General features: G+C 34.9%; 1 protein-coding gene and 1 non-coding gene across 40 annotated transcripts; one reads left to right on the top strand and one right to left on the bottom strand.

Annotated features, from left to right (window-relative positions):
* The first annotated feature begins 230 nt into the window (after positions 1-230).
* On the top strand, positions 231-13,095 carry LOC107916172 (putative disease resistance RPP13-like protein 1). 39 transcript variants are annotated; one of them, XM_041099753.1, is made up of 15 exons: positions 273-3,738; positions 4,437-5,666; positions 5,758-5,821; positions 6,652-6,691; positions 6,863-6,954; positions 7,338-7,441; positions 7,613-7,708; positions 8,602-8,725; positions 9,106-9,209; positions 9,381-9,476; positions 10,138-10,229; positions 10,637-10,719; positions 10,891-10,981; positions 11,296-11,364; positions 11,496-11,973. In XM_041099753.1, exons 1-2 carry the CDS (start codon positions 750-752, stop codon positions 5,642-5,644), a joined length of 4,197 nt encoding a protein of 1,398 aa, XP_040955687.1. In that variant the 5' UTR covers positions 273-749; the 3' UTR covers positions 5,645-5,666; positions 5,758-5,821; positions 6,652-6,691; positions 6,863-6,954; positions 7,338-7,441; positions 7,613-7,708; positions 8,602-8,725; positions 9,106-9,209; positions 9,381-9,476; positions 10,138-10,229; positions 10,637-10,719; positions 10,891-10,981; positions 11,296-11,364; positions 11,496-11,973. The 39 variants fall into 39 exon arrangements, with proteins under 39 accessions (XP_040955674.1, XP_040955687.1, XP_040955667.1 ...); XM_041099733.1 differs by lacking the exon at positions 6,652-6,691 and adding an exon at positions 8,021-8,089 and having other exon boundaries at positions 4,437-5,636; XM_041099742.1 differs by lacking the exon at positions 6,652-6,691 and adding an exon at positions 8,021-8,089 and having other exon boundaries at positions 4,437-5,636; positions 8,635-8,725.
* Positions 13,096-13,332: 237 nt separating this feature from the next.
* On the bottom strand, positions 13,333-13,439 carry LOC121220511 (small nucleolar RNA R71). The gene has a single exon (XR_005917718.1). It is a non-coding gene; the product is annotated as a small nucleolar RNA R71 (small nucleolar RNA).
* Positions 13,440-16,847: the final 3,408 nt, after the last annotated feature.

The following is a 16,847-nucleotide window of genomic DNA, read 5'->3' on the forward strand; positions in this document are numbered from 1 at the left end:
AAATTATTTTAAAAGTATAAAAATACTTTAAAAATAAAAATAAAAGGGTGACTTGTTATCCACATGGTAATTCATGTGTCAGTAAAGTTAACAAGCACTAACTTTTCCGTTCAATTTTACAAAAAAACATTCATTATCCCAATGAAAAAGATACGTAAATGTCTAATAATGGTGGTAGGTATTTTTCTAACATTTAAGATTTAATAATAAAACTGGCAAGAAAGAGTGTTAACCATCAGTTATTTTGAATTTATATTAGTGGTAACATGGCATCACGTAGGTACTGTAGATGTAGCAGAATACTTCTTTCAGAAGTTCAAAATTCTCAGTCTTCCAAAAGTACTTGTAAAACCAAATGTCCTTATTCATATCATTTCCTTCCGTTGGCATATTTTGGAAACCACGATTAGATCTGTAAGCTAAAGCTATACGTCTTTGTAGAGCATCCAGAATATTTTAAAGTTTCTGATCTACATGATGGAGAATATATAAAAGAAAAAGAGTGTTTGTATAACTTTTTTATTATCGAATATTATCCCTAAATGTTATGGTTGGTATGATAAGCTATGAAGCATGGCACAATATTAATAAAATCTTTCTTTTTAGTCAATCTACTTAAAGAACAAGGTTGCCGGAGATAAAACGAAGGGGTCAATTAAAGGTAATGGTTTCCGTGCCAGGTCAAAAAAAGCTTCCTTCATTTTACCAGTTCCCGTTACGCTTTTTTGTCTTCTTTTGTCTTGTCCTTGATGGAAGCTATTGCTTCCTCCTTGGTAGAGGCGGTCGTGTCTGGGATGTTTAGTTCCTTGTCGAACCACGTCTCCTCCACCCACTTCAACAAATTTGCTCGGAAGGAGAAGATTTTATCCGAGCTCAAGAAGTGGGAAATTTTGCTGCTCAAAATCAATGCTTGCCTGGAAGATGCTGAGGAAAAACAATCCACAAGCTGCTCCGTCAAACTGTGGCTACGGGATCTAAGAGACATTGCTTATGACGCCGAAGATATTATCGATGAGCTTGCCTATGAAGCTCGGCGCCGCCAAATGAAGGAAGACGCAGGTCCTTCTTCCTCCACCCACAAGATGATGACGAAATATATGTCAGCTTGCTGTGTAAATTTTAATCCTTCAACTCTTAAGTTCAGCACCAAAGTGGAGTCCAAAATAAAGAAGCTTACTGCTAAACTGGAAGCGGCCGTTGCCATAAAGAATGATTTGAGTTTAGAAGAGAACGATAGAGGAAGGCGTGAAAGAGTGACAGAGAGGCTGAGAACCAGTTCTCTCGTTGAATCTCGTGTCTACGGCAGGGAAAAAGATAAAGAGGTCATTCTTGATATCCTGATGAATGATGCTGATAAGGGCTTTGGTGATATCGCTGTGGCCTGCATTTGGGGTATGCCAGGAGTGGGTAAAACCACACTGGCCCAGTTGGTGTACAATGATATCAAAGTTGAAAGCTCTTTCGATTTGAAAATCTGGGTTTGTGTCTCTGAGGAATTTGATGTTATTAGGCTGACGGCGATAATGCTTGAAGCTGTTACTTCGGCGAGTTGGAATTCAAAGGATCTAAACTTACTCCAAGTAAGCCTAAAGGAGAAGTTGTCTGGGAAGAAGTTTCTTCTTGTTTTAGACGATGTTTGGAATGAGAACTATGAACAATGGGAGGCCTTATGTAAGCCTTTTATTGCAGGGGCAGCGGGAAGCCAAATTCTTGTGACAACTCGAAATGTAGATACTGCGTCAATAATGGCTTCTTGTGGAACTTATCATCTAAGGGAACTCGCAGACAAAGATTGTCTCTCGTTGTTCACTAGGCATGCTCTTGGCGGTTCAGATTTTGAAGGGCACCCAAACCTAAAAACCTTCGGTGAGGAAATAGTAAAGAAGTGCAGCGGCTTGCCATTGGCGGCTAAGACCCTGGGAGGACTCCTTCGTACTAAAAGGAACTCTGATGAGTGGGAAGACATAATGAATAGTAAGATTTGGCATTTGCCTGAAAAAGGAAACAGCATCCTTCCAGCTTTGCTATTGAGCTATCATCACCTTCCTTCCCATCTCAAGCGTTGTTTTTCTTATTGTGCCATATTTCCGAAGGATTATGAATTTGACAAGGAGGAGCTGATTCGTTTGTGGAAGGCAGAGGGTTTCTTGCACCACACCAAAAGGAAGAAGCAAATGGAAGACATAGGAATTGAATATTTTCGTGACTTATGGTCGAGATCTTTTTTCCAACAATCAACTATTAACAAAAACAGGTATGCGATGCATGACCTTATAAATGATCTAGCTCAATTTGTTTCCAAAGAAATATGCTTCTTCAACAATGGAGACAAATTAAACGATGGAGTTAAACTTGAGAGCTTTCGGCATTTTTCATTCCTTCGTCACCAGTATGATGTTTCGAAACGATTCGAAATGTTGTCTCAAATGACCAGTTTAAGAACATTGGTAGCATTACCAATTCATATGTTGCCCATGGCAGCAAGTTCCTTTTTAACCAATACTGTCTTACAACAGTTTGTACCAAAGTTAGGCTGCCTAAGAGTCTTGAGTCTCAATGGTTATTGCATTGATGAGCTACCGCATCGCATAGGTGATTTGATACACTTACGGTACTTCAATTTATCTCGAACCAGCATCAAATCATTGCCTGAATCCGTTGGATCTCTTTTCAACTTACAAACATTGATACTGCATGGGTGCAAGAACCTCACAAAGCTGCCTCGAGCTATTGAGAATCTGATCGATCTTTGTGTTCTTGATCTTACTGATACTGATAGTTTAAAAGAGATGCCGATGCAGATTGGTAACCTGAAAAATCTAAAGGTCTTGTCCAAATTCATCGTTCAAAGGGATAGCGGGTCTGGCATCAAAGAATTGAAGGGCTTGTTGCATTTGCGAAAGGAGATTTCCGTTATTGGACTGGAAAATGTGGTTGATACTGGAGAAGCTAGGGATTATGTTCTGAAGGATAAGAATAAGCTTGAGGGGTTGCATTTGCAATGGGGCCATGAATCCTTTGATCACCGAAATGGCGAAAATGGATTACCTGTTTTCAACATGCTACAACCTCATCAAGACATTAAAAGAGTTAGAGTAGCTTGCTATGGTGGCACAAAGTTTCCATCTTGGTTAGGTGGTTCCTCAATGGCTAATATTGCAGATATAAACCTCTCAAACTGTAGAAATGTCATGTCCCTTCCAGCACTTGGGAGACTACCCTCACTGAAGAAGCTGTCAATAACAGGCATGAATGGAGTCAAAAGATTGGATTTTGAGTTTTTTGGAGACAATTTACGTTCTTCAAAACCTTTCCCAGTTCTGGAAGCTCTACAGTTTCAAAATATGTTGAATTGGGAGTACTGGTGCTATCCTAATAAAAGGCCTGATGAAGAAGACAGAGAATTCCCTAATCTGCGTGAGCTTATGATTCATAATTGTCCAAAGTTATATCAGAAACTACCCAGATACCTACCTTCTCTGGTGAAACTTAATATCAAAGGGTGCCCTAATATGGCTTATTCAGTTATGAGCCTCCCATCTCTTCTTGACCTAAGTATTGAAGATTGCAATAAGATGGTTCCAAGGAGCATGGTTGACCTTACCTCTCTAACTACACTGAGAATCAAGCGTGTGCCAGACCTTACATGTCTTCCCAATGTGTTTGAACAGTTTCCGGGGGCACTTAAGCATCTTATCCTTTCCAACTGCATTGGATTGACAGCCTTATGGCAAAAAGGTACTGAATTTAAAAATGTTGTTTCTATTGTGCATTTCAATTAGCTAGTTTATCATTTATGTTGAAAGTGCTTTTGAGCTTCAGATTGAAAATTGTTTTTAAAAGTATCCTCAACAAATTTTTTTGAAAATTTTGATGTTTACCATTGATGTCCATAAGTGTTTTTTAGGAAGATAAATCTATCTTTTATAATTAATATAAATGAAGGGCAATTTTATGATTTGTCACCCAAATTTCTTTTGGCATATCTTGGAAATGAAATCGTCATAATAAAAGAGATGACAGAAAAGACTGAAGACGGTTTCCCAAGCTTCTTTTGATTGGGCAATGGATCGGTGCTTTAATGACCAATTCTAGAATATTCGCTTTAAACATCTAGATTTTTTATTTTGTTAAGACCATCTGATTTGGGCCATGTTTGGGTTTAGATTCTTTTATTTTATTTTGTTTTTGGGTTTTTTTAGTTTGATTACAGATTTGAACAGTAATTATTTATTTCCCAATTTGGAAATTTCAAAAAAAAAAGAGATAATTTTTAGCTTTTTTTTGGGTCACTTGAAAAGTTGGTTTGGTTTAAAAAATTACATGTTTACTAATGTTTGACTAAAAAAGTTGGTTTAGCTTGAGAAGCACTTTTGAAATTCAATGGTAAACAAATCCTTAATCTATGTTCCCATGTGTATCTTTCTCACTTGCAGGAAATGAACAAGAATTAGAGCCTAACGAGCTACATTGCCTTGCGTCTCTCGAGCATTTGCGTATTGAATCATGCTCGGAACTTGTATCCTTTCCGGAGATAGGTTTTTGTCCTAAACTTAAACGACTTCAACTCAGAGATTTTCCATGGCTTAAGAACCTTCCTTGTTGGATAATGAAGCAGGGTGAACTTACCGATTGCCTTATTGAAGATTTGGAAATAGAAGAATGTCCTTCTCTCACAAGCTTTCCAAGAGGGATATTACCTCCCACATTGAAAAGGTTAAAAATCCAAGATTGCATTTGCCTATGTTCTCTACCTGATGGACTGATGCAAGCTGATAACAACAAAAATACATTTTGTCTAGAGAATTTGGAGATCATCAGTTGCCCTTCTCTTGTTCGTTTTCCACATGGTAGATTACCAACTAGCCTTAAAATGCTTAAGATTTGGGAATGCTTACAACTAGAGCCCCTTTCAGATAGGATACTGCCCAATAATGCATCACTTGAATACATTGATATCTGGAACTGTCCAACTCTGATAAGCTCACCAGATTCTTTAAACAATCTTAAGTGTCTGATGGAGTTGATCATAGGCAATTGTCAATATCTGAAATACTTCGCAGAGATTGATTTGTCTCTCCCCAACTTGAGAACTTTGAATATCAGTAATTGTGCCAATCTCAAGTCTCTACCTCATCAGATATTAAATCTCACTTCTCTTCTGTATTTAACAATTTGTAATTGCCCATGTATTGTTTCTTTCCCTAAAGGGGGTTTGCCCCCTAATCTATTGTCACTTGAGATTTGGGATTGTGAACAACTCAAGGAACCAATATCAAATTGGAAGTTACATACCTTAACCTCTCTTAAAGACTTGAGCATTGTTGGTGGACCAGATTTGGTTTCCTTTCCAGATGAAAAGTGTTTGCTTCCCACAACTCTAGTTTCGATATATATCGCAAAACTCAATAATCTAGAATCCCTTTCCATAGGGCTTCTAAACTTGCCATCGCTCGAAGAACTCGAAGTTGTCGATTGTCCTAAGCTTCGAAGCTTGCCAAGGGAAGGGTTGCCTACAACACTTGGAAGACTTCGTATCAGGAACTGCTCACTTCTAAAAGACCAATGCTCGAGAGATAAAGGAGAATATTGGCCCTTAATAGCCTCCGTTCCTTGTGTGGAGATACAATCTAGAGGTTTTTAAATAGATTTCATATTTTTCTTTGGTAACACTATTTTGCTATACGTATAATTCTCATGAATTGATTATAAGAAAATATTTTAAATATTGATGTACTTTCCCTATCTGATTTGTAGATGGAAGCGAATAAGAAGCGTGTTACACCGAATATTATTTCAGTCACTAGTGCAGTCAGTTAAGGTAAGTGTTCCATTGGAAATTTTCATTCCAATTCAACTTACATAAATTGGCCTAAAAAGGATAGGAAGTAACTTAATAAATTATCTTTCCATTGGATGTTTTTTTGCATAGTCATATTTCAAATTCATAGTAATTAGACATTCACTTTTACATTAAAAATCTGAAAATGGAAATTGTAAGGCTTTATGCATCTTACATTGTCGAAAGCTTGAGGAAGTGACTGTCTTTGAAACTATTTCATGAATATTGTAGTAAATTTTACTCGTTGGGTATTATATAAATGTTGGCAAACTTTATGTTGCACGGATCTCTTGGTCACAAACCTATCAAATACTCATGTAGTTAAAGAAATAGAAAATTTTGTAGCCGAAGGCGTCTAAAATTCTATTTCATGAAAATTACAATAAATTTTACTCATTAGGTAATAAATAAATGTTGGCAGACTTTATGTTGTATTTCTATGACATGTTTAATAGCATGTAATCCATTATCTATGAGGCTAACTAATAGAAACTAAAGGTCGTACTTGTTTCTTGTGTTTCCAATACTCATCTATGTATGTATTCTTGAATTGAAACTGAAGCTTTAGGTGTTAGACAAATTTCACATGTGATCTTGGTTCATGTTGCATTTCTTATGTGATATTAATTAGTATGTAATCTGTTGCCTACGACACTAACTAATGGAAATGAGAAATTGTACTTCCTATTTGTGTTTCAAATATGATATATGTATCCTTGAATTGGAATTGAAGCTTTAAATGTTAGACAAACATAATGTGCAAGAAGGATTAGAGCTCACAATTTATAAATTACTATGCATGTTTACAGGTTTGTGGGTTGTTCATTGAAGTTGTCAATTGTTATAAAAGTCAGTTTATTCTCAACTTCCAGTAATAACATTTTATATTTAGATACATTTCTCATTTAATTAATTCATAACTACAAGTTAGTGAAATATGTTGATTAATTTTATGCAAAAATTGAAATTTGAACTTTCAATACGTTAGTGATCTCAAATTCTGCAATCCTTCATTGTCAGGAAAGATATGAATACAAAGGTTTTGGCAGCCAACAACTCCAATAGAACAAGATACACTTTTAAGTCTTCACTTCCTAGCAGCGAATACTAAGGTATGCATACTAACACACGTTTTACTATATTAAAAAAATTATATGTATTTATAACAATCTCTTCAGTCCTTAGAATGTTAATATCAGTATATGAATGTTTTCTTTATTTCCATACAAAACAAATTCATTCAAGTTGACTTGAAAATGTTTACTAATAACATTGTACACACAAATTTTGAGTCGAAAGTTCACTTGAAAGTTTAGAGCTAAATTTATTGCTAACTTTGAAAAGAAAGTTACAATCTCTACAAATTTCTTAAATACAAAAAAAATATATCCTTAGATTCTTCTCTCCGATTTGACTTTTATCCAAGAGTCGTTTGACTTGATCTCATACGAGTGTGGAATGCTTCAAGTGTCATGCTGACTTGCTTTTGAAATAGGTTTGAACCTCCTTTCTTCAGTTGAAACGGATCAAAAGGTGGCTTTTTTCAAAAACGACTTTTGGGTTCTTCTCCATAGCATGAAGTTGTCGATTGTTACAGAAGTTAGTTTATTCTCAATTCCATTAATAACATTTTTATATTTAGATGCATTTCTCATTTAATTAGTTCATAACTACAAGTTAGTGAAAAATATCGATTAATTTTATGCAAAAATTGAAATTTAAACTTTCAATACGTTAGTGATCTCAAATTGTGCAATCCTTCATTGACAGGCAGGCAATATAGGAATACAAAGGTTTTGGCAGCCAACAACTCCAATAGAAGAAGATACACTTTTAAGCCTTGACTTCCTAACAACAAATACCAAGGTATGTATACTAACACACGTTTTACTATATTAAAAAAAATTATATGTATTTATAACAATCTCTTCAGTCCTTAGAATGTTAATGTAAGTATATGAATATTTTTTCTATTTCTATACAAAACAATTTTCATTCAAGTTGACTTGAAAATGTTTATTAATAACATTGTACATACAAATTTTGTGTCGAAAGTTAACTTGAAAGTTTAGAGCCAAATTTACTAATAACTTTGAAAAGAAAGTTACAATCTCTGCAAATTTCTCAAATACAAAGAAAATATCATTTGATTCTTCTCTCTGATTTGACTTATCTAAGGGTCATTTGACTTAATCTTAGACGAGTGTGGAGTGCTTCAAGTGTCATGTTGACTTGCTTTTGAAACAGGTTTGAACCTCCTATCTTCAGTTGAAACGGACCGAACTTGAAAATGTTTATTAATAACATTGTGCATACAAATTTTGAGTCGAAAATTCACTTGAAAGTTTAGAGCCAAATTTACTGATAACTTTGAAAATAAAGTTACAATCTCTGCAAATTTCTTAAATACCAAGAAAAATATCATGTGATTCTCCTCTCCGATTTGACATTTATCTAAAGGTCGTTTGACTTAATCTCAGACAAGTGTAGAGTGCTTCAAGTGTCATGTTGACTTGCTTTTGAAATAGGTTTGAACCTCCTATCTTCAGTTGAAACGGACCGAAAGGCGGCTTTCTTTAGAAACGACTTTTGGGTTCTTCTCCATCGCATGATTGTTGCAAAAATTAGTTTATTCTCAACTTCCATTAATAACATTTTTTTAGATGCATTTCTCATTTAATTAGTTCATAACAACAAGTTAGTGAAATATGCCAATTAATTTTATGCAAAAATTGAAATTTGAACTTTCAATACGTTAGTGATCTCAAATTCTGCAATCCTTCATTGTCAAGAAAGATAAGAATACAAAGGTTTTGGCAGCCAACAACTCCAATAGAACAAGATACTCTTTTAAGCCTTCACTTCCTAGCAGCGAATACTAAGGTATGCATACTAACACACGTTTTACTATATTAAAAAATTATATGTATTTATAACAATCTCTTCAGTCCTTAGAATGTTAATATAAGTATATGAATATTTTCTTTGTTTCCATACAAAACAAATTCATTCAAGTTGACTTGAAAATGTTTACTAATAACATTGTACACACAAATTCTGAGTCGAAAGTTCACTTGAAAGTTTAGAGCCAAATTTATTGATAACTTTGAAAAGAAAGTTACAATCTCTACAAATTTCTTAAATACAAAAAAAAAATCCTTAGATTCTTCTCTCCGATTTGACTTTTATTCAAGAGTCGTTTGACTTGATCTCATACGAGTGTGGAATGCTTCAACTGTCATGTTGACTTGCTTTTGAAACAGGTTTGAACCTCTTTTCTTCAGTTGCAACGGATCAAAAGGTGGCTTTTTTCAGAAATGACTATTGGGTTCTTCTCCATAGCATGATGTTGTCGATTGTTACAAAAGTTAGTTTATTCTCAACTTCCATCAATAACATTTTATATTTAGATGCATTTCTCATTTAATTAGTTCATAACTACAAGTTAGTGAAAAATATCGATTAATTTTATGCAAAAGTTGAAATTTAAACTTTCAATACGTTAGGGATCTCAAATTGTGCAATCTTTTATTGACAGGCAGGGAATATAAGAATATAAAGGTTTTGGCAGCCAACAACTCCAATAGAACAAGATACACTTTTAAACCTTGACTTCCTAACAACAAATAATAAGGTATGCATACTAACACAAGTTTTATTATATTGAAAAAAATATTATATGCACTTATAACAATCTCTTCAGTCCTTAGAATGTTAATATAAGTATATGAATATTTTTTCTATTTCCATACAAAACAACTTCATTCAAGTTTACTTGAAAATGTTTATTATTAACATTGTACAAACAAATTTTGAGTCGAAAGTTCACTTGCAAATTTAGAGCCAAATTTATTGACAACTTTGAAAAGAAAGTTACAATCTCTATAAATTTCTTAAATACAAAGAAAAATATCCTTTGATTCTTCTCTTCGATTTGAATTTTATCCAAGGGCCGTTTGACTTGATCTTAGACGAGTGTGGAGTGCTTCAAGTGTCATGTTGGCTTGCTTTTGAAACAGGTTTGAACCTCCTGTCTTCAGTTGAAACGGATCGAAATGCGACTTTCTTTAGAAACGACTCTTGAGTTCTTCTCTAAAGCATAAAGTTGTCGGTTGTTACAAAAATTAGTTTATTCTCAACTTCCATTAATAACATTTTTTTATTTAGATGCATTTCGCATTTAATTAGTTTATAACTACAAATTAGTGAAAAATGCCGATTAATTTTATGCAAAAATTGAAATTTGAACTTTCAATACATTAGTGATCTCAAATTGTGCAATCCTTCATTGTCAGGCAAGATAAGAATACAGAGGTTTTGGCAGCCAACAACTCCAATAAAACAAGATACACTTTTAAGCCGTCACTTCCTAGCAACAAATACTAAGGTATGCATACTAACACACCTTTTACTATATTGAAAAAAAATTATATGTATTTATAACAATCTCTTCAGTCCTTAAAATGGCAATGTAAGTATATGAATATTTTTTCTATTTCCATACAAAACAACTTCATTCAAGTTGACTTGAAAATGTTTATTAATAACATTGTACACACAAATTTTGAGTCGAAAGTTCACTTGAAAGTTTAGAGCCAAATTTATTGATAACTTTGAAAAGAAAGTTACAATCTCTACAAATTTTTTAAATACAAAAAAATATATATCCTTAGATTCTTCTCTCCGATTTGACTTTTATCCAAGAGTCGTTTGACTTGATCTCATACGAGTGTGGAATGCTTCAAGTGTCATGTTGATTTGTTTTTGAAACAAGTTTGAATCTCCTTTCTTCAGTTGAAATGGATCGAAAGGCGGCTTACTTTAGAAAAGACTCTTGGGTTCTTCTCCATAACTTAAAGTTGTCGATTGTTACAAAAGTTAGTTTATTCTCAACTTCCATTAATAACATTTTATATTTAGATGCATTTCTCATTTGATTAGTTCATAACTACAAGTTAGTGAAAATGGCGATTAATTTTATGCAAAAATTAAAATTTGAACTTTCAATATGTTAGTTGTCTTAAATTGTGCAATCTTTCATTTTCAAGGAAGATAAGAATACAAAGGTTTTGGCAGCCAACAACTCCAATAGAACAAGATACACTTTTAAGCCTTAACTTCCTAGCAACAAATACTAAGGTATGCATACTAACACATGTTTTACTATATTGAAAAAAATTATATGTATTTATAACAATCTCTTCAGTCCTTAGAATGTTAATTTAAGTATATAAATATTTTCTCTATTTCCATACAGAACAACTTCATTTAGGTTGACTTGAAAATGTTTATTAATAACATTGTACATACAAATTTTGAATTGAAAGTTCACTTGGAAGTTTAAAGCCAAATTTATTTATAACTTTGAAAAGAAAGTTACAATCTCTGCAAATTTATTAAATACAAAGAAAAACATCCTCTGATTCTTCTCTCCAATTTGACTTTTATCCAAGGGTTGTTTGACTTGATCTCAGACGAATGTGGAGTGCTTCAAGTGTCATGTTGACTTGCTTTTAAAACAGGTTTGAACCTCCTGATAAGCTATAAAAGTAATATATTTTAATCCCATTCTTAATGCATTTTTAGATTATTAATTATGAAAATTAGTGAATTTGATTCTCCTAATCCTTTAAATTCACGTTTCTATACTTAGGAGAGCTTTTGGAAGTGAAAGGAGCGAAAAACGAACCATAATCGTACAAAAAGAGTTGTTTCTAGGATCCACACGGCCTGGGCCTTTCCACACGGGCTGGACACTCACCCATGTGCCAACCTATGTCGGTTTCGCACCTTACTTCTCAAACAGGCAGAAAAACACAAATTTTAGACTTTTTGAGCATTCTAAAGCCTATAAATACTAATTAGAAGAAGAAATAAGGGGGCCACCAGAGAAGATCGAAGAAAACACTCGAAGAACACTAACGAAATCAACTCGGAAGTGGATCTCTATCAAGATCAAAGACCTCCGTTTAATTTCTTCTAAAGTTTTTATGAGTTTTTATGAATTTTTTTGCTTCTTGTCATTTTTCTAACTTTGAGATGTTTTTATTTACGATTATGAAACCTATGATGAATCTTATTATATGATTTTTGATTTACATGCTAAATAATTAATTCTTGTTCTTAATTAAGTGTGTTAACTTCTTATTTTAATTTTTCTGGGATGTTAATTCATGTTTAATGTGTTGAATTCAGTAGAGCAAAAGTCTCTATTTAAGAGTAGATCTAGCATAATTGAGTGGAGTTGTATGCAATCCTAGAAATAGGACGACATAAATCTACCGGATTAGAGTCAAATCTAATAGGGGAATTCTAAGATCGAGTTAATGCGATAATAGGGGTTTCGATTAGAAAGATATTTCAATTAATCAACCTAAAGTTTGTTGTTCTTTCTTTCAAAAAAGATGTTAACATAGTTTAGGGATTTCTACGGATTAAGACACCAAGTGAATAAATCGTTTAATTCAAATTCATAATAATAGGTGAAGTCTAGGTGGATTCTTTCCTAGGTATTGTCTCTCTCATTGGTTAATATTTGATTATTTCCTTGATTTATTCTCTATTACGTTCTTAGTTAAATTAGTTTAGTAATTTTAGATTAAAACACATAACTCCAATTTGTCAGCTAAATAATAAGAAAATGGTAATTACTAATACTTTTAGTCCTTGTGGATATAATATTTTTACTCACCGTAGCTAAACTATTGTTCGATAAGTGTACTTGCCTTTGTCGTATTTATAGTTAGTTTAGTGACCATCAAGTTTTTAGCTTCGTTACCGGGGACTAAAATATTAGGAACACTTGATTTTTATTAATTTAGCCATTTTTATTTTATTTTTATATTTTATATTTTATATTATTTTATATTATTTTTTACATTCTATTTTTTTCTTTTGTTTGCTTCTGGCAGGTGCCTTTTGTTTATGACTAGAAAAAACCTGTCGGGGCCATTACTATTTGATAGTGAAATTGAAAGTACTGCTCGCAAAAACTGTAGAGAAGCAAGGCAGAATTGACAGAATATAGTACATAACAAGAGGACATTATTATTACTGAGGAGGTGGGTGATAACCAAGATATTCAGCTACCTCCTGCAGTTGCTGCAGATCCTACTCATGTTCCTCGTACTATGTATGATTATGCCAAGCCCACTCTAACAGGGGCTGAATCGAGTATTATGAGACCCACCATTGTTGTAAATAATTTTGAACTGAAGCTAAATACAATTAAAATGGTACAACAGTATGTTCAATTTGACGGTTTGCAAGACAAAGATCCAAATACTCATTTGGCCAATTATCTGGAAATCTACGATACTTTCAAGATAAATAGCGCTACTGATGACGCCATTTATTTACAGTTATTCCCTTTCTCATTGAAGAACAAAGCTAAACAGTGGTTAAACTCTTTACCACGATGTTCCATCATTACATAGGCTTAAATGACCGGAAAATTTCTTTTAAAGTACTTCCCACCGGCTAAGACAACCAAGTTGAGGAATGATATCTTTTCCTTTGTTTAGATAGATTTAGAGACGTTATATGATGCATGGGAGAGGTATAAGGACTTATTGAGACGGTGCCCTCACCATAGGTTACCATTATAGTTACAAGTTCAAACCTTCTACAATGGTGTGAACCCTTCAACGAGGCAGTTGATTGATGCAGCATTTGGTGGTACACTGAATAATAAAACACCTGAAGTAGCTTATGAGTTTATAGAAAAAATGGCACTGAATAATTATTAGTGGCAAGTCATGAGGACAAAGCCGGTGAAGGCCATTGGTGTTTTTAACGTAGATGCGGTCACCATGTTATCGAATCAGGTAGAACTTTTAAATAAGAAAATTAATGGTTTATATGTTTCTACGTAGGTACATCCAGTGATGCAATGCGATACAAATGGAGGAGAAATGAATAATCCAGAATGTTTACCCTTCGCTCCTAGCATACAGAATGAACAAATCAATTATATGGGTAATAATTCTAGGCCTCAAAATAACCCTTATAGTAATAACTATAATGTAGGTTGGAGGAACCATCCCAATTTCTCTTGGGGTGGTCAAGGAAATCAAAGAGCACAACTCTTTCTAGGCTTCCAACAACAACCTTACCAGCAAGAGAAAAAGCCATACCTTGAGGAGATGTTAATAAAGTTTATCTTGATGTTAGAAATGAGTTTTCAAAACACTGAGGTAGCATTAAAAAATCAGCAAGCATCGATTCAAGAGCTCAAGAACCAAATAGGTTAGCTTCCTGAGCTAATTCCAGAACGACCACAAAGTAGTTTGCCTAGCAGTACTGAAACTAACCCAAGGGAGCAACTTCATGCAATTACTGTTCGAGATGAAGAACCAAGGGAAGAAATTATGGTAAATAGGTAAGCCAAAAAGACCAAAAGCCGATTGCCAAAGAATATAAACCTCAAGTTCCATATCCTAACACGACAAAGAGAGACCACACAAACGAACAATTTGGTATATTTCTTAAACTCCTAAAAAATTACATATTAACTTACCGTTTGTTAAAGATCTTTCGTAGATGCCCAATTATGTCAAATTTTTAAAGGAGCTTTTGGCAAACAAAAGGAAGTTAGACGATTCATCGATTGTGAAGCTCAATGCAGTTTGTTGGGCCATCTTACAAAATAAACTACCCAACAAACTGAAAGATCCTGGGAGTTTTACTATTCCTTTTTTAATTGGTAGTTTAAATATTGATAATACCTTAGCTGATTTAGGGACTAGTATTAATGTCATGCCTATAAAATGTTTAAATATTGATAATACCTTAGCTGATTTAGGAACTAGTATTAATGTCAGGCCGTGTGTATAAATGAGCAATCGAGAGTGAGTTACACGATCTGACAACATGGCCATGTGAACAACACGGCCTAGACACACAGGTGTGTCCTTGTCCATGTGAGTTCTAAGACTTAATTTTTCAAAAATTCGAAGGTTATACGACCTAAAATGGTTCACACTGCCTGGAGAAATGGTCGTGTGGCACACACGGGCATGTCCTAGACTGTGTGAACCATTGAGCTAAGTTTTTCATTTTTAAATCAAGTAAGAGAGTTACATTGGTAAGAGACACGGCCTTGTGCGAGACACGGTCGGGCCACATTGGCATATGAGTGGCCGTGCGTGTAACGCCCCGAAATTTGGGCCTACAAGTATTGTGCCTTAAGCAAAGGAACGATTTGGAAACTGTGTACAAAAGTATGTCTGCTTTAGTGGTTAAGGGCCCTGAGATGAGTTAGAAACGTTCTGGGTTCAAACCTGGGCTTTAGCAAAAATTTTGGTTTTAAATGGATAAAACCCTGGATGCTTGGATGTAGGCCTTTTAAATTATTGTGTTAAAAAATGTCATAAGGAAGCATGTGGTCTAGTGGTTTTGGCGTCACTAAGGTTGCAAGGGAGCCTGGGTTCAAATCTTTGCTCTTGTAATTTATTTTGGTTTTTGTTTTAAAGGAACCTAGACTTTGGTCTTTAGACCTTTTAGTTAATTGAAGACAAAATAAAAACAAAAGGGCTTGTGACAAGGAGGCAAGTGGCGTGTTTAGCTATTGAGGGGGGCTTGGGTTTTAATCCCATTGCAAGCAAAAAGGATATCTATTTTGCTAGCATGAGGCGGCAGGAGTTTGAGGTGGTTTCAAACTTTGTTGGGTGAGAGTTTGAATGGGTCTTGGAGGGTATCAATGAGGGATATTTGGAGAGATTTGAGGAGAGAATATTGGGATTTAGGGAGGTTGTTGTGGAGAGCTATAAATCACACACATCTCATTTGTTCATTATTCTGAAAGGTGGAGATCAACGAGGCTTTCAAGGGTATTCATTGCTTAGGGTGCGATGATCATTGATTTGTGAAATAAGAGTGTTCGGATCGAAGGGAATCTGCAAATCGCATTAGATGTGTAAACTCCCTACTGTAACTGTAGAACGGCAAAAGCAAAAAAGCTGAAATACGGCGTTTGAGACCACACAAGCGTGCGATCGCTCGTGTGGAAAGCCAAACCTGCGAATCATAGGCGATAAACTATGGAGGCCTCCATGAGCATTTTCATGGGCTTAGGCCGTAATTGGCCACGTTGGGCCGTGTGAGCTCAATGGGCTCATGGGCTCCACATGGATGAAAACCATGATTTGTGGCAAATACTGGACTAGGTTATGTAGATCCCATAGCCGTGGTGAAATCTGGGCTAAACAGGCCACACGAGTGTGTGGACCCATTTGGGCCGAGTAATGGGCCTTGGGCCCATTTACACTGTTGTGACTAATTAGGTTACCTGAGTCGCTCGAGGCGACTGCGGACCTTTTGAGAGGTCGATATCTGGACCGAAATACCCTCGAAGGGTAAAATAACTGAAATATCTTCGACGGGTAAAATGACCAAAATACCCTCGATAGGTGAAATGACTGAAATACCCCCATAGGGTAAAATAACTAAAATACCCCCGTAGGGTAGAATACTGAAATACCCATGTGGGGTAAAATGATCGTAATGCCCCTGTAGGGTAAAATAACCATAATACCTCTATAGGATAAAATGACCGTAATGTCCCTGTAGGGTAAAATGACCGTAATGCCCCTGTAGGGTAAAATGACCATAATGCCCCTATAGGGTAAAATGACTGTAATGCCCCTATAGGGTAAAATGATCGTAATGCCCTTGTAGGTAAAATGATCGTAATACCCTGATGGGTAAAATGATCATGATGCCAGCCTCTATAAGGTATAATGACCGTAATACCTCTGTAGGGTAAATGACTATTTTTGCCTTTCAAGGTCAAATGATTGTTTTGTCTGTGGTTAAATGACTGATTTGTCTGTGTTTGGTATGACTAATTTGTTTGTGATTTGAATGACTGATTCTGAGCATGGCATTCTGCATACACGACATACTGCATGAGGTTGGGATACTGTTATAGAGGAAGTACTATACTGGTGGCTCTGCCACAATTACTGTTACTCGTGGCTTGGCCATATATATTATTACTGGCAAC

The sequence above is a fragment of the Gossypium hirsutum genome, chromosome D08, assembly GCF_007990345.1.
Source record: "Gossypium hirsutum isolate 1008001.06 chromosome D08, Gossypium_hirsutum_v2.1, whole genome shotgun sequence".
NCBI classification, from domain to species: domain Eukaryota; kingdom Viridiplantae; phylum Streptophyta; class Magnoliopsida; order Malvales; family Malvaceae; genus Gossypium; species Gossypium hirsutum.